The sequence below is a fragment of the Lathyrus oleraceus genome, chromosome 5 (assembly GCF_024323335.1).
Source record: "Lathyrus oleraceus cultivar Zhongwan6 chromosome 5, CAAS_Psat_ZW6_1.0, whole genome shotgun sequence".
Classification (NCBI taxonomy): domain Eukaryota; kingdom Viridiplantae; phylum Streptophyta; class Magnoliopsida; order Fabales; family Fabaceae; genus Lathyrus; species Lathyrus oleraceus.
Genome location: NC_066583.1, coordinates 643813193 through 643836959, shown reverse-complemented (window position 1 = coordinate 643836959; position 23767 = coordinate 643813193). Strand labels below are relative to the sequence as shown.

At 40.0% G+C, this 23767-nt stretch overlaps 1 protein-coding gene across 1 annotated transcript; it reads right to left on the bottom strand.

The window, feature by feature from the left end:
- Positions 1-21676: 21676 nt before the first annotated feature.
- LOC127082645 (uncharacterized mitochondrial protein AtMg00810-like) lies at positions 21677-22396 on the bottom strand. Its single transcript, XM_051022876.1, has one exon. It carries the CDS (start codon positions 22394-22396, stop codon positions 21677-21679), a length of 720 nt encoding a protein of 239 aa, XP_050878833.1.
- Between the last annotated feature and the right edge of the window lie 1371 nt (positions 22397-23767).

Here is a 23767-nt window from a genome sequence, read left to right as displayed (position 1 = left end):
TTTAAAGTTAATATGACATAAAACTTAAAAAAATAAAAATAAATATATTATTTTACCTCATCATCAGAATCAGATTCTACAAAACGAATTGCAAGTGCATATCTTTAAAATCTATATAATACTTTGCTCCAGTAATACCAATAGAAACTATAACATAAATAAGAAAATAATATATACACTAGTGCAATATTTCTTACCTTCATTGTCATGTTTTACTCAACTTTATGTCTTCATAAGTGTCTCCAAAGTATGATCATGAAGCCTAAAACGATGAGAACTCAACACTATATCTCCCATGCTAAAAACATATTATGAAGAAACAATGAATATTTGGATGGCCAGTATATCCGTGACAATATTTTGCGAAATAGGATACTTGACCTTATTTGTTTTTATTGGAAATCCCCCAAAATATATGGAGAATTTCAACCAATCTTGATGAACAAGATTGTTATTACGCACACAATAACAACGAAAAGAGAAGAACAATGGAGAAATAAAGTGTATAGAACGATGAAGGAGAAAAATAATTAAATTCTGCAGAGTTTCTCTCTGCCCACAAACTGTGGAAAACTTGTTATTCACTTTGCAACTGCAAAATACTGTGAATACAATATGTTATGAATGCTCTATTCACTTCTGTTATAAAATAAGGGTTACTCCCTCTATTTATAGATTTATGTTAACTTGGACCTCAAGTCAAAACGCAAAACTATAAAAACCAAAAATTATAAAAACCAAAAATAGCTAACACTACTAAATAGGCATAGGTGGTTTGACACTTCCTTACTCTGTCGAGTAACCTGCTTGACACAAGGAATTACAATTCAACACACCATCTAATTCATTGTGTCTAAGCTATCTACATTCATCATAGCTCTTAGTCTTCTGAACACTTCGACCTGCACTCCCTTCGCCATGATGTCTGCAATCTGATTCTCAGTTCTGCAGTGTTCGACATTCATCTTCCCATCTGCTACCTACTCTCGAAGATAATGGAACATCATATCGATGTGCTTGCTTCGACCATGTGCTATCGGATTCTTCGCCAGATTGATAGCTGACACGCTGCCGATCTTCATGGTAATTGCTCCATGACTCTTTGTTGTTATTTCTTCGACCAGATTCACCATCCATGTTGCTTGGCATTCACAAAGAGAAACATCTATGTATTCTGCTTCGCATGACGATAATGCCATTACTGGCTCCTTTCTCGAACTCCAAGCAACTGGTGCACCACCTAGCATAAACACATAGCCAACTGTGGATTTTCGATCCTCAGCATAACTACACCAACTTGAGTCGGTGTATCCCACTAATTTGCATTCTTTTCCTTCATCAACTGTAGGAAACAAAATGCCATAGTCGAGAGTTCCTTTCAGATACCTTAGTATCCTCTTCGCTACTGCTAGATGTGATACCTTTGGCTTCTGCATAAACCTACTCACCATACCTACACTGTATGCTAAGTCAGGCCTTGTGTGACAAAGGTATCGAAGTGACCCAATAAGTCTTCTATATTGGGTTGGGTCGACATCATCTTCATCTGAATCCTTTGACAGTTGTAATCTGGGCTCAGCTGGAGTCGAAGTTGGGTTGCAATCTTGCATCTCAAATCTCTTGAGAATTATGCCTGCATACCTTCTTTGGTGCATCATCAACCCTCTACCACTCTTGTAGAATTCGATGCCAAGGAAATATGAAATGTCACCCAGATCTGACATTTCCAATTCCCTGTTGAGATCACCTTTGAAGTCTTCGATCTCCTTCTTGCAACTACCTGTTATCAACAGGTCATCGACATAGAGACATAGTATAAGCAATTCACTCTTGCTTCTTCTTACATATACTCCATGTTCAGATTTTCACTTTACAAATTTCTTCTCCCTTAGAAATCCATCTATTTTCTTGTTCCAAGCTCTTGGAGCTTGTTTAAGTCCGTACATGGCTTTATGCAACCTGTACACCTTTCTTTCTTCGCCATGTTTCACAAACCCAACAGGTTGTGCAACATAAACTTCTTCTTCTAATGGGCCATTAAGGAATTCACATTTCACGTCCATCTGGCACATCTTCCAGTTGTTCATGTTTGCTATACCAACAACCAACCTGATTGTTTCGATCCTAGCAACATGTGTAAAAACTTCGTCGAAGTCGATTCCTTCTTTCTGAAGAAATTCTTTCGCCACAAGTCTCGCCTTGTGTCGAGTCACTTCTCCTTTGGGATTCAACTTCACCTTGTATACCCACTTCACATCGATTTCCTTCTTGTCTTGGGGAAATTCGACAAGTGACCAAGTGTTGTTGACTTCGATTGACTTTAGCTCTTTATCCATTGCTTTGATCCACTTCGAATATTTCAATGCCTCAGCTGCATTCACATGTTTGACATATGCGCAGAAAGAATAATGTACCAGCTCACCTTCATCATTAACCACATCATCTGATGTAATCACACATTCTTGCAACCTTGCAGGCATGCGTCTTGTTCTTTGAGGTCTGCTTGTACTTGCTTCACCTCTGACTTTTTCTTATCGAACTTCTCTTTCGATTTCACTAGCTGGTTCATAACAAAAGATTCTCACTGAATCTTTCTTGACATTCTCAGTCCAATCCCACTCCTTAAGCTCATCCATGATCACGTCCCTGCTGATCACTACTTTCTTATTCATTGGGTCGAACAATTTATATCCTCAAGTCGAATGATATCCTATCAGGATCATCTGACTGGACTTGTCATCAAGTTTTCTTCTCAAATGATCTGGCACATGTCTATGTGCTATAGATTCAAACACCCTCAGATGACTCAAGCTAGGCTTGACACCAGATCAACATTCTTCTGGCGTGATTCCTTCTAGCTTCTTTGTCGGACATATGTTCAAGATATATGTCGCAGTCGACACAATTTCTCCCCATAATTCTTTAGGTAGATGCTTACCTTTCAACATACTTCTAACCATATTCATAATGGTTCTATTCTTCCTCTTTGCGACTCCATTCTGCTGTGGAGTGTAGGGTGGCACCACCTCATGCACAATCCCTTCTTTCACACATAATGCATCGAAGTCTTTCGACACATATTCTCCACCACCATCTGTAATACCCCAAAATTTACCCTTCATTTTTCCTGGAAGCATACGCTTTACACCTCATGCATACATTCCTTTTTAGGTCATTTAGCATTTGCATTTCATTATGACAATCGGAATCGGATCCAAGAAGCTTGAACATCATCCAGGGCACTTTGTGGGCTCTATTTAGATGATCAGTAAACACAAGGGAAATACTTGAGTTACTTCCAACAGGGGTCTATTCGTCAGTCAAAGCGTTAATCTTGAATGAGCAAAGGTTTGTTCATGAGCTGTCATGCTCGCTAGGCGAAGCCCACATGTTTTGAAAAAAAAAAACGGAAAACGAAAAAAATAAAAAAATAAAATAAAAAATAAAAATAAATAAATAAATAAATAAATCTTGGACTTGGACCTCTCTCATTTGAGCCCACAGGTCCATAAAAATCAGGTTATAAATTCAGAGTTTCAGTGAAACAAAAGTTCATTCTATTCCTATTACCCTGGCTAGAGGAAAAAGATAGTGAGAGAAGAGCTAACAGAGTTCAGAGCAACCTCCAAACCCTGAAGGGAACTCAACTGCACAAAATCACCTCTGCCTCACATAAACCCTAAAGATTGTTTTGTAAACCTCACGGGTGCAACTCAATTTCAATCAAGCTCTCCAATCAGGTTTGCCCTATTCCCATTATTTTACGCCTTCAATTTGAATGTTCTAAATATGTGATGTATTATGTATGAATGTATAGATAATGCCTTGAATGCTTAATCGTTTAATTTCTGAAGTGTATGCCACAGGGTTTGAGGTTTCTAAAACCATACTGTTATCCATGAAAAAAATGCTTATCGTGTTTCACTAACCCTTTTGTTGAGTTTTTGTGAAGGCTCACATGACTTTTGCAGGGATAGCTCGCTGGATATTCCACTTTGCTTGTGGGATACCATTTGGGAGATTTATTCTGATTGCCTTGTTGGCACATTTACTTTATACATGTTTGTTTTGTATGTGTTCGTATCCCCACAGGTAGCGCGGTTCCTTCGTCGAGGACTGCCTTTTTGCATAAGCATCCCTAACCCTACAAACCCATTGATTTTTCTTCTCCTAACACGTTTACTCCTTCTACTACAGGCGAGTAAGTCTCCAAAGGTAGAGCATCCGGTAGATTGCGTAGTGACGTCGTTCGTCCAAAACCCAATCCATAACCCCGTAGTTAGCCGAACTACGGTGTGCTCTGATTCTCATTCCCGATGAGATACGTAGGCATAAGACGCGATGTCATAGCGAGCACACATCCCCCCAACCCATAGGTCAGTCGAGCTACGAAGACTCTGATTCTCATATTCAGATGAGATACGTATGCAGTGGATGCGACATCCGTGCGAGTCATTTTCTTTTGACCCCTTTTTTTGGTAAACAACACAAGATAAACTCACACCCTTTAGACAAGAACTACAAAAGTGGATCCCGTAGAGTACTACAGATGCGTAGGGGTGCTAATACCTTCCCTTCGCATAACCGACTCCCGAACCTAAGATTTGGTTGCGAGACCTTGTCTTTTCCTTTCCTTTTTTCAGGTTTACTTCGAGCGTTTCCTTTCCCTCCTTTGGGATAAATAACGCACGGTGGCGACTCTTCTGTCATTTTCTTTCGCTGGTTGTTTTTTCGCACACTGTATTTTTCAGGTTGCGACAGCTGGCGACTCCACTGGGGACCCAATTTCCCTAAGCGAGTCCCTCCTAGCTTTTGTAGTTTGTTTGTTTATTGGGTGTTCATGCTTTTGTACAGTTATTTATTTACCTGCTTTACCTTATTGCATTGTGTACATATCATTGCTGTATCTGTTGGCTGGCTATGGCTGCTTGGTGATCTTTGTGAGATGAGTTCTATACCCGAACTCGAGTGCACTTAGGATAGGAGAATGGCATAGTCTTGTCGACTTGTGTGGAGTTATTCCTTAACAAGTTGACTTGCAAGCCCATTCACTTGGTGGAGGTCATGTTGAGATCAATAATGTCACACAAGTAGGTTGTGGTTAGACATTACTTTTTCCAATATAGACCTTAGAAGCCGAGGACCTTAGTTTACCAAACCCATCTTAGCCTATTCGTAGGACGTAGTGCGAAAGTCGTTCAAGTGTAAGATTTAATACGATTGTTACGCGATACTACACTCATAAGAGTCTCTCTTGAGAATATTTTTGGAATACGAGTAGTCGTTCCTCCGATAATATCCGAAAGATGGGATTATGACTATGGGAACCTTTGGTAGAACATGTTTGGCAGGTTTAAACCTTAGTACACTCCTTTTGGGTGGTTCTTAACCTAAACTCCATGCTCGTGACTTGCAACAAACCCTTGATTCATGGTTGATCCGATCAGGTATCCTTAATATCAATGAAACTTGGGTGTTGATAAGGTGTAAACCACAATCCACCAAAATGGGTGGTTGATATTAAGGATAACATGATCCATCCCATGACCTTTGTTTGGTGTGCTCTTAATTTCTCTCCAGACAGTGCAACCTGACAGATGTTCAAGCAGATACAGCGATCCTGATTCCCATGCCACTGCACTGCATTCACATCATTTTGCATCACATCATTTTGCATTCATAATCATTCACAGATGTTTATCCATTTCTGTGGGGTTTATATCTTCTACTTGATTCTAGTCAGAATTTTCTTGGTTCTCATCAACGACTTAGTCTTTTTTTTTTACATCGTTTATCTATTGAGAGACTGGAATCAAAGGGGTAGAATACCTTTGGAATTGATAAACATGTCATTTCATTTACATATTCATTAGCATGTCTTGCATAACAGGTACCGCCACAGTGTTCTCAGTTTGTTTGGTGTTCAATCAGCAGGATAGCTGACCCAGGCATTCACCGGTACGGTACCCGCAGAAACCAACAGAGAGTAATGGAAAGCCTACAGGCAGAGTTCATCGAGATGAAAATCCGCATGAATCAATTCATGGATGTGGTTCAAGGGGTGGCTCAGGGACAGCAAGAGCTCAGGCAGATGATACAGAGGAATCCCCCTGCTCAACCAGAGACGGCGACTGATCCTCCAGCTGGAGAGGCTAATGGACCCGATGGACCGGGGCCCATCCCAATCCTACATGTCACCTCCGGTCAACAGCCCGTTCATGATGATCAGGACGATCAGTTCCCCCTGCTGCAGGAAGACTTTGGTGTGGGTCATGGTGTGGACCCCATGTTTAGAAGATTGGAAGAGAGGTTGAAGGCAGTGGAAGGACAGAATCCTCTAGGAGTAGATGTTGCTGACTTGGGGCTGGTCCCAGGTGTGAGAGTGCCATCGAAATTCAAGGTCCCGATATTTGACAAATACAATGGCAACTCTTGCCCGAAGACCCATGTGCAAACCTATTTCCGTAAAATGGTTGCATACTCCGATGACGAAAAGTTGCTTATGTACTTTTTCCAGGACAGGCTAGCTGGGGCATCCCTGGAATGGTATATGAGGCTGGACAGAGCCCACATCCGTTGCTGGAGGGATTTGGCTGAGGCTTTTGTGAAGCAGTATCAGTATAACGCAGACATGGCTCTGGACAGAACTCAACTTCAAAATCTGTCTCTTAAAAGCAATGGGTGCTTCAGAGAATACGCTCAACGCTGGAGAGAAACAGCTTCCCGTGTTCAACCTCCTATGTTGGAGAAGGAAATGGCTAACATGTTCATGAACACTCTGCCAGGACCTTATTTGGAGCGCCTGGTGGGTTGCAATGCCTCCAATTTTGCTGATGTAGCCTCTACCGGAGAGAGGGTGGAGAATTACCTGAGGACATACAAGACCCAGAGTGGAGGTGAATCCTCATCAGGGGTAAAGAAGCCGTTCATTCAGGGACAAAAGAGGAGAGAAGGGGATGCAAGTGCCATATCTTCTTATCAGAACAGGGATAACCGGAGGAATAGCTTTCAGAACTATCATCAGCAACCGTATGTTGCGGCTGTGACCATTCCAGCTGCAGCACCACTACAACAACAACCGGGTAACAGACCCACCCATCAACCGAGGCCGAGGACGATGGACCGACGTTTTGACACTTTTCCAATGTCGTACGCTCAGTTGCTTTCTAGTCTTCAACAACTACAACTTGTGCAGTTGCGCACTCTGGCTCATCCTGTTGGTATACTTCCGGTGGGTTACGACACCAACGCTAGATGTAGCTTCCACTTTGGGGCACCTGGCCACAATATTGAGAACTGCAAAGCTTTTAAGCACGTAGTTCAGGACCTCATTGATTCAAAGGCCGTTAACTTTGCACCAACTCCTAATGTCGTCAACAATCCCATGCCCCAGCATGGCGGAGCCAACGTTAACATGGTTGAAGGAGAAGTCAAATTAGTCTCTGCGGTCAACAATGAAGATGGGGATAGTGATTGCGACATCGATAACTGGGTGCGTCCGAGGATCCCGGGTGAAGTTCTCAACAATTGGTCTTCTGAGGAGATTGTCCAAGCCACTTGTCTGGAGGAGTAATTTTCTTTGTTTATTCATGCATATCCAAGTCTTACGTTCCTCCAGGGCGTAATGACTCATTGTAGGGCTCATCTATGTGACACTTGCATTTTTTATCATAAATAAAGGACGTCTTTTTGCATTCAAATATTTCGTTCCCTGTCTTTCTATTTTTGCAGTTTTTCAAAAAAAATGGCAATGTTTTGTTTAGTTTCCACTTTTTTTTCTTGTTTTTCACACTCATAAGCACATACCATCACTCATGCAGATGCACATCACCGGATCCTATTGATAACGGTTCTGCTATGGCTCGCTTCGACTTTGAAAATCCAATCTTTCAAGCTGAAGAAGAGGGTGATGAAGACTGTGAACTCCCTGAAGAACTTACCAGGTTATTAAAACAAGAGGAAAGGGTCATTCAACCGCATCAAGAGTCTGTTAAAGTGATTAATCTCGGCACCGAGGACGCCAAGAGAGAAATCAAGATAAGGGCCGCTTTGGAAGACAATGTGAAGAAGGGGTTGATTGAATTGCTGCAAGAGTATGTTGACATCTTCGCTTGGTCTTATCAGGACATGCCAGAGCTTGACACAGACATCGTGGTACATCGCTTGCCGCTCAAAGAAGGTTGTCCTCCGGTCAAGCAGAAGCTCAGAAGAACAAGACCAGAGATGGCTGTCAAGATAAAGGAAGAAGTGCAAAAACAGTTGGATGCAGGGTTTCTAGCAGTCACAAATTATCCGCCATGGGTTGCAAATATCGTTCCGGTACCTAAGAAGGATGGAAAGGTACGGATGTGTGTTGACTACCGGGATCTGAACAGGGCTAGTCCTAAAGATGATTTCCCCTTCCCTCACATTGACGTTTTGGTGGATAACACGGCTCAGTTCTCGGTATTCTCCTTCATGGATGGCTTTTCTGGCTATAATCAAATTAAGATGGCACCAGAAGACATGGAGAAGACAACATTCATAACCCCATGGGGCACCTTCTGTTACAAGGTGATGCCGTTTGGTCTGAAAAATGCTGGGGCAACATATCAGCGAGCGATGGTGACTCTGTTCCATGATATGATTCATCATGAAATCGAGGTTTATGTTGATGATATGATTGCCAAATCTCAGACAGAAGAAGAAAATTTGGTGAATTTGCAGAAACTGTTTGAGCGTTTGAGGAAATTCAAGCTGAGGCTTAATCCGAACAAGTGTACTTTTGGGGTGAGATCTGGAAAACTACTGGGTTTTGTTGTTAGCGGAAAAGGGATTGAGGTGGATCCGGCCAAAGTGAAAGCGATACAGGAAATGCTTGAGCCAAGAACAGAGAAACAAGTCCGTGGTTTCTTAGGGAGGTTGAACTACATTGCAAGGTTCATCTCTCACCTAACAGCCACGTGTGAGCCAATATTCAAATTGTTGAGAAAAGATCAGGCTATCAGGTGGAATGATGATTGTCAAAGGGCGTTCGAGAAGATAAAAGAGTATTTGCATAATCCTCCTATCCTTATGCCTCCGGTCCTAGGGAGACCGCTGATTATGTATTTGACAGTACTAGACAATTCCATGGGTTGTGTTCTCGGTCAACACGACGAGACAGGTAGGAAAGAGCATGCCATCTACTACCTGAGTAAGAAATTCACAGATTGTGAGTCGAGATACTCAATGCTTGAAAAAACATGTTGTGCACTTGCATGGGCTGCTAAGCGATTGAGACAATACATGCTGTCTCACACAACCTTAGTGATCTCCAAAATGGATCCAGTCAAGTATATATTTGAGAAGCCAGCTCTCACCGGAAGAGTTGCTCGTTGGCAAATGGTACTGACAGAGTACGACATCCAGTATACTTCCCAGAAAGCCATCAAGGGGAATATTCTGTCAGACTATCTTGCTCAACAGCCGGTTGAAGATTATGAGCCGATGAAGTTTGATTTTCCAGATGAAGACATCATGTTCCTCAAGATGAAAGACTGTGAAGAGCCAGTTGTTGAATTGGGACCTGATCCAGACGAAAAGTGGACTTTAATGTTTGATGGGGCCGTCAACGCCAGAGGAAGTGGAATTGGTGCTGTCATTACAACTCCGAAAGGTGCCCACATGCCTTTCACCGCTCGTCTGACTTTCGAGTGCACCAATAATGAAGCTGAGTATGAAGCCTGTATCTTGGGTATTGAGCAAGCCATTGATTTGAGAATCAAGACTTTGGACATCTTCGGAGATTCAGCTCTGGTAATCAATCAAGTGAATGGTGATTGGAATACTCTCCATTCTAATCTGGTCCCTTACAGAGACTACACGAGAAGACTATTGACTTTCTTCACAACAGTAAAGCTATATCACATACCTCGTGATGAGAACCAGATGGCAGATGCTCTTGCCACTCTATCCTCCATGATCAAGGTGATTCGGTGGAACCATGCTCCCAGGATCGATGTGATGCGCCTCGACAGGGCCGCGTATGTGTTTGCTGCTGAACTGGTAGTTGATGACAAGCCCTGGTATCACGACATCAAGTGCTTTCTGAAGAATCAAGAGTACCCTGAAGGGGCATCCAACAATGATAGAAAGACTTTGAGAAGATTGGCAGGCAGTTTCTTCTTGAACAAAGACGATGTGCTGTATAAGAGGAACTTCAACATGGTTTTGCTCAGATGCGTGGACAGACACGAAGCAGACATGTTAATGCAGGAAGTTCATGAAGGCTCCTTCGGTACTCATGCCGGCGGACATGCAATGGCTAAGAAATTGTTGAGAGCAGGTTATTACTGGATGACCATGGAATCTGATTGTTTCAAATATGCTCGGAAGTGCCATAAATGCCAGATTTATGCTGATAAGGTGCATGTGCCGCCGGATCCTTTGAATGTGATGTCTTCGCCGTGGCCTTTCGCCATGTGGGGCATCGATATGATTGGAAAGATTGAGCCGAATGCTTCCAATGGGCATCGCTTCATCCTTGTTGCCATCGACTATTTCACCAAGTGGGTCGAAGCAGCGTCATTTGCGAAGGTCACTAGACATGTGGTTGCCCGATTCATCAAGAAAGAAATCATTTGTCGCTATGGGATTCCCGAAAGAATCATTACCGATAATGGTTCTAATCTCAACAACAAAATGATGAAGGAGTTGTGCCAGAACTTCAACATTCAGCATCACAATTCTTCCCCTTACCGCCCTAAGATGAACGGTGCTGTTGAAGCGGCAAATAAGAACATAAAGAAGATTGTGCAGAAGATGGTCGTTACATACAGAGATTGGCATGAGATGCTACCCTTCGCCTTGCATGGGTACCGTACTTCAGTACATACATCGACCGGGGCAACCCCTTACTCCCTTGTGTATGGTATGGAAGCAGTCCTACCTGTTGAAGTGGAGATTCCTTCTCTAAGAGTCCTGTTGGATGTCAAGTTAGACGAAGCTGAATGGATTCGGACAAGGTTCAATGAGTTGAGTCTTATCGAAGAGAAGCGAATGGCAGCCATTTGTCATGGGCAGTTGTATTAGAGTCGAATGAAGAGAGCCTTTGATCGGAAAGTGCGTCCTCGGTGTTTCCAAGTTGGAGATTTGGTATTGAAAAGGATCCTTCCTCCTCAGACAGATCACAGGGGCAAGTGGACTTCTAACTATGATGGACCGTATATTGTTACCAAGGTTTTTAATGGTGGGGCCTTAATGCTTGCAACGATGGATGGTGAAAACTTTACTTCCCCGGTGAACTCAGACGCAGTTAAAAAATACTTCGCATGAAATAGACCCGCTGGACAATAAAAAGAGTAGTCCAGGCAAAAAATGGGCATCCCGGCGAACCAAGAAAATGAAAAAGGTTCGGGCAAAAATTAGGGATTAGAAATGAAAAGATCGTACACCCGGTAAGTTGAAAACCTGAAAAGGCAACTTAGGCAAAAATGGGTATCCCGGTGGATTGAAAACCCGAAAAGGGCGATCCAGGCAAAAGTTAGGGATTAAGCGAATGATTGCGTTCTGAGTAGTTCTGAATCTCATCTCGTGTCAATGACTGGAAACTTTTGAAGGATAGGAAACAGTCCAATCACTCTTTCAGAAAGCTGATCATCTGGAGGATCTTGAAGACGAGCAAGTCATAGCAGAATTGGAACCCAATAGAAATCCATTTCACATTGCCATTAGATTAATGTCTGTTTTTATCTGTTGTGCGATTACCTCTTTCCAGGGATTGCTTCCTGATGTAAATTCCTATTCAGAGGCCGTTCAATCAAATCATGTTATTCAATATATCTCTGTTTTCATTTTCATTTTTCTGTTTTGTTTGCAAAAATGACGTCCGAATTTTTTGATAAACATTGCATCATGACACATAAGAGCTTTACAGGTACACGCTTAATAAACATTGAAAATTGCTGTAAATTTTAAGTGCTTTGGATCGTCTATTCAGAACAGGTACTCTCGGGGCATTTCCTTAAAATCCCCTGCAGATGATCGTGAATGTTTTCCCCAGTAAAGTCGCCAACAGGCGAATTCGGTATCTTATCCCTGCAGAGCTGATCAGAGCGTTGGATTCTTCAATCCCCAGCAGGTTCTCACCACTGTACCTCCCCCCAAGTGGTGGTTTCAGATTATACACTCCCCAGTAGAGTTGACAGTGTCAGACTATATACCCCCAACGGAGTTGACAGTGGCAGATTGTATCTTCCCAGCAGAAGCGACTGCTCCTCAGAGTTCGAGGCCATATCGATAATCCCAATGCCAGATCCATGGTTTCTTTCCTTGAAGCAGAACCTCGGTACCGTATCGGTGTTTGCTTCCCCTGCTGAGTCATCTCTCGCAGATCGTGGTTGCCAGAACCACTATCGCTTTCCCCAACAGCAGGTTTTCAGTGCCGTTCTCTCCCCAGTCAGAATCTCGGTATTTCATCATTGCTAGAACACCGTGTGGCGGGTCATTTCCCCACAGAATTCTTTGCGCCGTGCATCTCCAGCAGCCTTGCCAGGGTCCAAAAGATGGTGATTATTTCCCCAGCAGAATTCCTTGCCTCGGCTTGGCATTCTACCCAACATTTTGCATCCCTGCATGTAGAATCATATTGCATTGCTTCCTCCCAAATCGCGTAGCATTTCCATTTTCATGGAGCATTACGCCATTGAAAAATTAAATTATACGCATGTAAGCATAAAACATTCTCGGTATCCCAAGTGATAAGCCAGAAGTTGTTTCCAGTACTCAGACTGAAGATTGTTCATGACTTACCTTTGTTATCCCCAGCAAGTGTCATTGGCCCATGCGCCGCCTCTATTATCGTTCCCTATTTCTGCCGATGCTGACAGGCATGAAGTTTCCGGTATTCAGACCGAAGTGGCGTTCAAGCCAGTTTTCTGATGTTCACATCGAAGAAGTTTCCGACGTTCAGGTCGATGCAACTTGTGGCGTTCAGGCCAGTTTTCCGATGTTCAAATCGAAGAAGTTTCCGACGTTCAGGTCGATAAAGTTTCCGGCGTTCAGGTCGATGCAACTTGTGGCGTTCAGACCAGTTTTCCGATGTTCAGATCGAAGAAGTTTCCGACGTTCAGGTCGATGCAACTTGTGGCGTTCATGCCAGTTTTCCGATGTTCAGATCAAAGAAGTTTTCGACATTCAGGTCGATGCAACTTGTGGCGTTCAGGCCAGTTTTCCGATGTTCAGATCGAAGAAGTTTCTGACGTTCAGGTCGACGCAACTTGTGGCGTTCAGGCCAGTTTTCCGATGTTCAGATCGAAGAAGTTTCCGACATTCAGGTCGACGCAACTTGTGGCATTCAGGCCAATTTTCCGATGTTCAGATCGAAGAAGTTTCCGACATTCAGGTCGATGCAACTTGTGGCATTCAGGCCAATTTTCCGATGTTCAGATCGAAGAAGTTTCCGACGTTCAGGTCGATGCAACTTGTGGCATTCAGGCCAGCCTCTCGGTGTTCAGATCGAAGAAGTTTCCGACGTTCAGGTCGACGCAACTTGTGGCATTCAGGCCAGCCTCCTGGTGTTCAGACCGATATTAATAATCTCATATCTCCCGATGTTCAGATCGAAGTCATTTCGGTATTCAGACTGATGAGCGGCATTCAGGCCATGGTTATTTCTGTGTTACCATTTATTTTGGTATCCAAGTTAACATTCTTTTTCGGTATTCAGACTGACTCTCACCGTACTAGACGGATTCTTCTTTCAAGACCACCTCTTTGCCGATTTTGACAGGCATTGTTACTTCACTTCACTTCAGTGCAAATTTTCGGGCTTTTATTGTATTCAATCCCTTGATACCTCGAAAGCACGAAAGCCGCTGCTATATTCTTTCCAGGTCTCCAGTTGATTGAATAGGGGCAACTGTAATACCCCAAAATTTACTCTTCATTTTTCCTGGAAGCATACGCTTTACACCTCATGCATGCATTCATTTTTAGGTCATTTAGCATTTACATTTCATCATGGCAATCGGAATCGGATCCAAGAAGCTTGAACATCATCCAGGGTACTTTGTGGGCTCTATTTAGATGATCAGTCAACACAAGGGAAATACTTGAGTTACTTCCAACAGGGGTCTATTCGTCAGTCAAAGCGTTAATCTTGAAGGAGCAAAGGTTTGTTCATGAGCTGTGATGCTCGCTAGGCGAAGGCCACATGTTTTGAAAAAAAAAACGGAAAACGGAAAACGAAAAATAAATAAATAAATAAATAAATAAATAAATCTTGGACTTGGACCTCTCTCATTTGAGCCCACAGGTCCATAAAAATCAGGTTATAAATTCAGAGTTTCAGTGAAACAAAAGTTCATTCTATTCCTATTACCCTGGCTGGAGGAAAAAGATAGTGAGAGAAGAGCTAACAGAGTTCAGAGCAACCTCCAAACCCTGAAGGGAACTCAACTGCACAAAATCACCTCTGCCTCACATAAACCCTAAAGATTGTTTTGTAAACCTCACGGGTGCAACTCAATTTCAATCAAGCTCTCCAATCAGGTTTGCCCTATTCCCATTATTTTACGCCTTCAATTTGAATGTTCTAAATATGTGATGTATTATGTATGAATGTATAGATAATGCCTTGAATGCTTAATCGTTTAATTTCTGAAGTGTATGCCACAGGGTTTGAGGTTTCTGAAACCATACTGTTATCCATGAAAAAAATGCTTATCGTGTTTCACTAACCCTTTTGTTGAGTTTTTGTGAAGGCCCACATGACTTTTGCAGGGATAGCTCGCTGGATATTCCACTTTGCTTGTGGGATACCATTTGGGAGATTTATTCTGATTGCCTTGTTGGCACATTTACTTTATACATGTTTGTTTTGTATGTGTTCGTATCCCCACAGGTAGCGCGGTTCCTTCGTCGAGGACTGCCTTTTTGCATAAGCATCCCTAACCCTACAAACCCATTGATTTTTCTTCTCCTAACACGTTTACTCCTTCTACTACAGGCGAGTAAGTCTCCAAAGGTCAAGCATCCGGTAGATTGCGTAGTGACGTTGTTTGTCCAAAACCCAATCCATAACCCCGTAGTTAGCCGAACTACGGCGTGGTCTGATTCTCATTCCCGATGAGATACGTAGGCATAAGACGCGATGTCTTAGCGAGCACACATCCCCCCAACCCATAGGTCAGCCGAGCTACGAAGACTCTGATTCTCATATTCAGATGAGATACGTATGCAGTGGATGCGACATCCGTGCGAGTCATTTTCTTTTGACCCCTTTTTTTTGGTAAACAACACAAGATAAACTCACACCCTTTAGACAAGAACTACAAAAGTGGATCCCGTAGAGTACTACGGATGCGTTGGGGTGCTAATACCTTCCCTTCGCATAACCGACTCCCGAACCCAAGATTTGGTTGCGAGACCTTGTCTTTTCCTTTCCTTTTTTCAGGTTTACTTCGAGCGTTTCCTTTCCCTCCTTTGGGATAAATAACGCACGGTGGCGACTCTTCTGTCATTTTCTTTCGCCGATTGTTTTTTCGCACACTGTATTTTTCAGGTTGCGACACCATCAGCTCTTAAAATCTTGATTTTTCGACCGCTCTGTCTTTCGACCATAGATTTAAACTTGGCAAATACCTCGATCACTTCACTTTTCTTCTGGATCAGGTAAGACCACACTTTTCGACTGAAATCATCTATGAATGTAACCAAGTATTTGTTACCTCCAATAGAGTCCACCTGGAGAGGACCACATACATCAAAGTATATGACTTCAAGAATTGACTTTGACCCGCTTCCTGCATCCTTACTAAAGTTGTTCTTATGCTGCTTTGCCTGCACACATTCTTCACACACTTCGTTTGGAATGTCGAGATCTGGTAATCCTGAAACCATATTTCTTGTCTTCAAATCTCTGATATCTTTGAAATTGAGATGGCCAAGTCTGTAATTCCATATCCATTCATCTCTGCTGGCTGCCGTTGTAAGGTACTTATGCTCCATCACATTTAGTTCGATCTTGAAGGTTCTATTCTGAGACATTGGAGTCTTCAAGATCAACCTTCCATTTGAGTCGAGAACTCTCATCATCTTGTTCTTTTCGACTAACTGCCCTATGTTGAGCAAATTACTCTTCATGCCTGGTATGTACAACACATTTGAAATTACTGACCTCTTGCCATCTTTCCTCATAATCAGAACATCACCAACACCTTCAGCTGCTAGAGTGTTGTCATTTCCAAATTTCACCATGTTCTTCATTGAGGGTTTTATGTTGACAAACCAATATTTTCTTCCAGACATGTGTGATGAGCATCCTGAGTCCAAGTACCACTGATCCTTGAATCTCTCTTCTTCTCTTGTTGTAACGATCAACAACATCTCTTCTTCTTCTTGTTTTGCCAACTTTGCATAAGTTTCTTGATTCTTCTGCTTTTATGGACAATTACTAGAATAGTGACCATACCTTTGACAATTGTAACACTGAATGTGACTTTTGTCTGGCTTTTGACCATCACCTCTTCCTCTACCTGCAACACCACCTCTTTGGTTGCCCTGGTTCCAGGGTTTTCTCTGATTCAACCAGTTTCCATCTTGCTGATTTCGACCAGTCAAATTTTTGTAACCTCCTCTGCCTTTATTTCCATTCCAGCTTCCTTTGCCTTTTCTTTCTTTTGCTGATTGAGCCTGCAAAGCCATATCACTCTTCGACTTTCCTGCAACTCTTTCAGCCATTCTTTGTTCATGAGATTCAAGCCTCCCTTGAAGCTCTTCCTTTGTCAGTTTTGAGAAATCTTTTGACTCTTATTTGGCTACTACCACATGGTCAAACTTTGGAGCCAATGACCTCAAGATCTTTCCAACAACAGATCTTGATGTCAACACTTCTCCACATACCTTGATTTGATTCACCAGTTTTGTAACCTTGGTGAAGAAATTAATTATGCTTTCATTGTCTTCCATCTGAAGCAATCCATACGTCCTTTTGTGAGTTTGTAACCTCACCTCTTTCACCTTCTCCGCGCCTCCAAATGATTTCTCCAGAACTTCCCATGCTTCTTTTGCTGACTCTGCATCACTAACGTTTTCAAAGTTATCTGCATCAACACATTGATGGATCATAAAGAAAGCTTTATAATCTTTCTTCTTCAATTCTTTATGTGCAACCTTTTCTTGATCCGCCGCGGCTTCTACAAGCGTTGCTACTCCTTCCTTCACAAGATCCCAAAGATCTTGATAACAGAATACAACCTTTATCTGCTTGCACCAATTCTCATAATTGTTGTTCTTGAGAATCAGAAGATTTTCCAGAAAATGCCCGTTTGGATGATTCGTTGTCATGGTGATTTTCTTCCCACGAACCGTTTCAACCGAAGCTCTTGATACCAGATGTTGGAAATCCCCCAAAACCTATGGAGAATTTCAATCAATCTTGATGAACAAGATTTTTATTGCCCACACAATAGTAGTGGAAAGAGAAGAACAATGGAGAAATAAAGAGTGTAAAGAATGATGAAGGAGAAGAAGAATTAAAATTCTTTAGAGTTTCTCTCTGCCTACAAACTGTGGAAAACTTCTTATTCACTTTGCAACTGCAAAATACTATGAATACAATGTTATGAATACTCTATTCACTTTTTTTCTACAAAAATAAGGGTTACTCCCTCTATTTATAAATTTAGGTTAACTTGAACCTCAAGCCAAAGCCAAAAACTATAAAAACCCAAAATAGATAACACTACTAAAATAGGCATAAGTCGAAATCTTGTATGAAGCAACATGCTTTGACACTTCGACACAATAACACAACTCAACACACTAGGTGATTCGACACTTCCTTGCTTTGTCGAGCAACCTGCTTCGACACAAGGAATTATAATTCAACAACACTTCCAGAATGTAACACGTTGCCGAATAGTAGTTGACTTAAAATCTCACGATTGTCATGTCTTGATGCAACAACTTCTGCCAGTGGCTATCTGTGACATTTTACCAAGGAATGTAAGGGTGACTATAACCAAAATGTGGTTATTCTTCAATATTATATGTAGTAAAGTCATTGATCTTGAAAATTTAGACGAGTTGGAACATGAGGCTGCAATTATCTTGTGTCAATTAGAGATATTTCCCCCCACCATTCTTTGATATTATAGTTCACTTAGTTGTTCATCTAGTAAGAAATATTAGAACTTGTGGTCCATTTTATTTACAGTGGATATATCCCGTGGAGCTTTACATGAAGATCTTCAAAGGGTATATAAAGAATCATCATCGTTTATAAGCTTTGATTGTTGAACAATACATCACAAAAGAAGCTATTTAGTTTTATATAATGTATTTGTCAGAAGCTAACTCTATAGGAATTCCTAAGTCTCGTCATGAGGGAAGATATGATGGTAGAGGTACTCAAGGTTTAAATGTTAAATTTTTTAGCCGAGATGTAGTTCTTCAAGCACATTTGTATATATTGAATAACCTTGATGAAGTTCAATGTTACTTGACCGCTCAAAAAATTCTTGTAAAGGAAAAATATCCCTGGATGAATGAAAAATGGTTGTTAATAGAGCATAACAAAACTTTCATAACTTGGTTTTAAATGAAAATGTTTCTAAAGAGAGTAGTGCATCAGAGACAATTAAATGGTTGTCACGTATGCCTAAGTTTAATGTAATTATTTAGAGTGCATACATAATTACTAGATATTCATTCTATACAAAATAAAAGGATGATCTTAGTACCATGCAAAATAGTGGAGTTATGGTTGAAGTTGAATCCATGTACTTCTCTAGTGCCAAAGATAACAATCATGTACTAGTATCTAGAGCGTACTTTGGGTTCATTGAGGAGATTATGAAGATTGATTATGTTTATTTTAAAGTGCATTTATTTAAGTACAAGTGGATTGATAGTAACACTAGTATAGAAACCAATGAATTAGGATTCACACAAGATGATCTTGGAAAGGAAACTTATAAGAACGAACCATTCATCATGGTAACCCAAGCAAAGCAAGTTTTTCATGTCATTGATCCTTCTAAAACTAGATGGTCAATTGTACTTCAAGGAAAATATCTTCCTGATGAAAATCAAGATGTTGACTACAAGACCCCTTGTTTCGCAACACATGTACGTCAATCATCTGAAGAAAATGATTCAGATGATGTGCATGCTATCCGTCGTGATCATAAAGAGGGAATATATGAAAACTAGTAAGTACATTTTTTATATCACTTAGTAACTTATAATTATTCATTTTACTCTTTTTTATTCCTTTTACTAAAGATTTAATGTTGTTGATGGTTATCCTAATTAGTTTATAATTATTCATTTTACTCTTTTTTAATTTGTTGTAAACAATTGTTCTTCTGTGATATGGTTCTGTAATGCAGGTACAAATGTTTCTGTTTCAGAAATCTGCAAAATATGATTCTATATTTTGTGATATAGTTTTGTAGGTACAAACGAAAAATATAAAAAAAAGTCACCTCTAGATTTATTTATTAAATATGACCTAATAATATAGGGATATCACCTCATTTTTTAAATAAAACCAAGATGTTATGTTGGGCGCGCAATCCAGATTTGTAAATAGTAAAAATGAAGATGATGGGGTTCAATCCATGATCAAATAACTTACCCCTCCGATTTTAAATAACTGAGGTGTCAAGTGGCATCTTTTCATGTCACCCTTCGTTACCTCTCCTAGGTAGCCGAGGTTACATCTCTTTCGCGTGCGACGTTAGAAGCGTTATTTATAGTAGTGAATTGTTCGATAAAATTCTCTATTTAGTTTGAAATATACTTTTGTATCATGTAAAATATTTGAGGTTATTCCCCATTTCAACCATCCAAATTGAACTCGATGGTTTACATCTCATTCTATTTCTCCATTCTTTTGTACTATGGTCCAAGATATTTAAATCACATAATTTGTGGTATGATAAGATCTCTAACTTTTTCCTGTAAGTTAGCAATGCTTCTCCTTCTGCTAAACTTACATTCATATATACTCTTTCTTACTTCTGCTTAGACGAAAATCATATACTTCTAAGACTCGTCTTCAACCCCTCATTTAATTCCTCCTTTAATTCTCCAACTAAGACTATATCATATGAAAAAATAATACATCTTAGTGTTAACTCTTGGTCGTGTTTCATAAGTACATCTAAAAGGAAGAATTTAGGGTTGAACCTTGGTGCAACCCTATTATCATGGGAAAATCACATGTCTCTTCACTTGTGTCCCCAGACTTGTCGAAAGTCTCTCATACATAACAAAAATAGCTCGAATTTAGACAACTTTAAATTCTTTTTCTCTAGGACTTTCCACAAAATCTCTTTAGCTACTCTATCACACACCTTCAAATTGATGAAAATATATCACTTCCATGGTCGATCTCCCTTGCATTAAATCAAATTGATTATCAGTAACTTCAATTTCTTTTCTTAATCTTCATCGAATCACTTTTTGCCATAAACTCATGACACGACTCATAAGTTTAATCATCCTATGCTTTTTTTTGTAAATTTGTATATTTCTCATGTTCCCATAAATTATCCCTATATCTTATCTCGTGTTCATGAGTGATTATTCTCTATTCATTCATCATTTTATTTTACCTCATGGGTTGTTAAAAACTTGGCGGACCACTTAATACCTATATCTCCAAGAATTTTCTACACTTCAATATGTATGTTGTTTGAACCATCCTCCTTTCTATTACTTGTCATTTTCAACAATTCTTTTACCTCGTGTTTTTAAATATGATGGCAGTTATAATTCTGACTCTCTTCTCTAGTTTATAGCTATCACGGCATGTTAATATCTCATATCTTTCATTAGATAAATTGTAAAAAACTTATTTCATCTATCCTTTATATCTTTTTCCCGACCCCACACTTTTTTTCATATTTAACACACCTCACTTGGTTCATGTCTATTTTCTCTCTCTCTCTCTCTCTCTCTATATATATATATATATATATATATATATATATATATATATATATATATATATATATATATATATATATATATATATATAATTTTCTCCCTCCTTGGTTCTTAAGGATTGTTACAATCCATTAAAAGCTTGAGTTCTTGACCCGTTCACCACTTTCATGGTATTTTTGTAACTTACTTATAGTTTTTTTCAAGTTTCAATATTTTTACACCTATACCATGTTGGTGCACAAGAGGAAGAAGATGAAGATGATGAAGGAAGAGAGACAAGAGAGAAAAGTTGTAACTAACTTTTACCGAATTGAAATTCTGATACAATTGTAAGATCTCTACCAAACTGAAAACTCAACTTCTACTTATACACACATTCAGAATTAAATGAAATTCAAATTAACTCCAAATTCAACTTAAATGAATTTGAATTATATCTAACACCATCTCTTAATTCATATTCAGCTAATCAAAATCAATGACACCAATTTCATCTCTTAATTGGATAAAGTGTTCAGCCTTAATAGCCTTAGTTAACATCTACCAACTTCTTATGAGTGCTATAGTGCACAACTTCAAGTAACCCATTCTGAATTTGGTTTCTCAAAAAATGAAATTTCGTGTCAATGTGCTTGCTTCTTCCATGCAGCACTGGATTCTTGGCAAGACTTATAGTGGATTTGTTGTCATTCATCAACTTCACAAGCTTTCTCCCTTTGATCTTCAGATCCTACAATAAGTTCAAAATCCAAATAGCTTAACAAGCAGTCAAAGCACCTGCAATGTACTCAACTTCACAGGTTGACAATGCAACCACTGATTGCTTCTTAGAGCACCAAGAAATAAGACCTTCCATATACTTAAAAATATATCCAGAAGTACTTCTTCTGTCAACTCTGTCTCGACACCAATCAGAGTCTGAATAGCATATTAGCTCTGACTCAGTTTTAGCACCACAAAGGAACAAAACTCCATACTTCATAGTCCCCTTAATATACCTCAGTATCCTGACAATAACTTGGTAATTTGACCACTTTGGTTTGTTCATAAACCTACTCACCATTCCAATTGCATAACAAATATCAGGTATGGTATTACATAGATATCTCAATGAGCCTACCAATTGTTTAAAATTTGTAGCATGTACATCGATATCCTCAACATCAGAATCAAACTTGTTATTTGTTTCAGCAGGTGTGATTCCAGACTTGTAATTTATCAGCTCAAATGTCTTTAGAAGCTCAAGTTTATACTTCACTTGGTGCAAAATTATACCCTTATAAGAGTAAAAAATTTCCATCCCTATAAAATATGTCATATTTCCTAGACCAGTCATCTCAAACTCATTCATCAGCACCTTCTGGAACTTAGCTATCTCAGTTGAACAACTCCCTGTTAGGAATATGTCATCAACATAGAGACACACCAGAATCATATTGATATCAAATGTATGTTGAACATAAACACCATACTCCATCTCATATTTTCTGAATCCTTGAAGATTGAAAAATGAATCAATTTTTAAGATTCTAGGCTCTAGGAGCTTGTTTCAGTCAATATAAGAATTTAGGCAACTTGTACACCACCCCTGCCTGAATCTTTTTCACAAATCCAAGAGGATGTGATGCATAAACTTCCTCTTGTAAATGATCATTTAGAAATGCATATTTCACATCTAAATGCATCAGAGGCCAATTCCTGTTAGCATCTATAGCAATCACCAGTCGAATTGTTTCATGTCTAGCTACAAGAGAAAACACCTCAAAGTAATCTAGTCCAGGTTTCTATAGAAATCCTCTAGCTACTAACCTTGATTTATGTTTTAAAATTGATCCATCTCGCATTAGTTTCACCTTGTACACCCATCTGACACTGATGGATTTCTTGTTCTTTGGAAGCTCATTAAACTCCCAATTCTTGTTTATTTATATAACCTTAAGTTCTTATTTCATGGACTTCAACCACACTTTCTTCTTGAGAGCTTGTTCTGTACTGACTGGTTCAGAGTCTTCAACCATGGAACACTGAATGACTTCCCCTTCAGAGTCTATCTTAGCATCTTGCGACCTGTCAAACTCTGCAAATCTTGGTATTTGTCTAATTATTCGCGGTCTCTGAACTTATACATGATCTTCTTCATATGCTTGAACAATATCAAATACTGGACTACCTTTAGAGGTCGGACCACCTTCAGAGGCAGGATCACCACCAGATTCTGGATCATCATCAGAATCTGGATCAGAATTAGATTCACCCTTAGAGTGGATTCTCCTTCAGATTCTTCTTCAGTATCAAAGTCACTTTCAGACTCTGAGTCATCTTCAAACTCAGAATCTCCTTCAGAGTCTGAAATGTATTCAGAAGTTAACTCAGGTGTGACACTACACCTGCTTTGGATTGAGACTTATTCCAATCCAACCTGATTTCTTCATAATAATATCTCTGTTGAATTAAACTTTATTAGTGATAGGATAATAGAGTTTATAAGCACCTGTGTTGTGGTACCCTAAAAGCAACATAACTCTGCTTTTGTCATCCAACTTCCTTCTCTTAGCATCTGGGACATGTTTATAACAAACAGAACCAAACACCTTCAGATGACTTACACTTTGTGTATATCCAATCCACTTCTCCAAAGGAAAAATTTCCCGCAACTTCTTGGTTAGACACCTATTGAGCATATATGTTACAGTGGAAACAACTTCCCCCCACAAGGTGTGATGTGGCTTCCTCTCCTTCAGCATGCTCCTTGTCATATCAAGCAAAGTTTTGTTTCTTATTTCAGCAAGACCATTGTGTTGAGGAGTTTATGGATCAGTAACCTCATGCTCATTTCCATTCTCCTCAC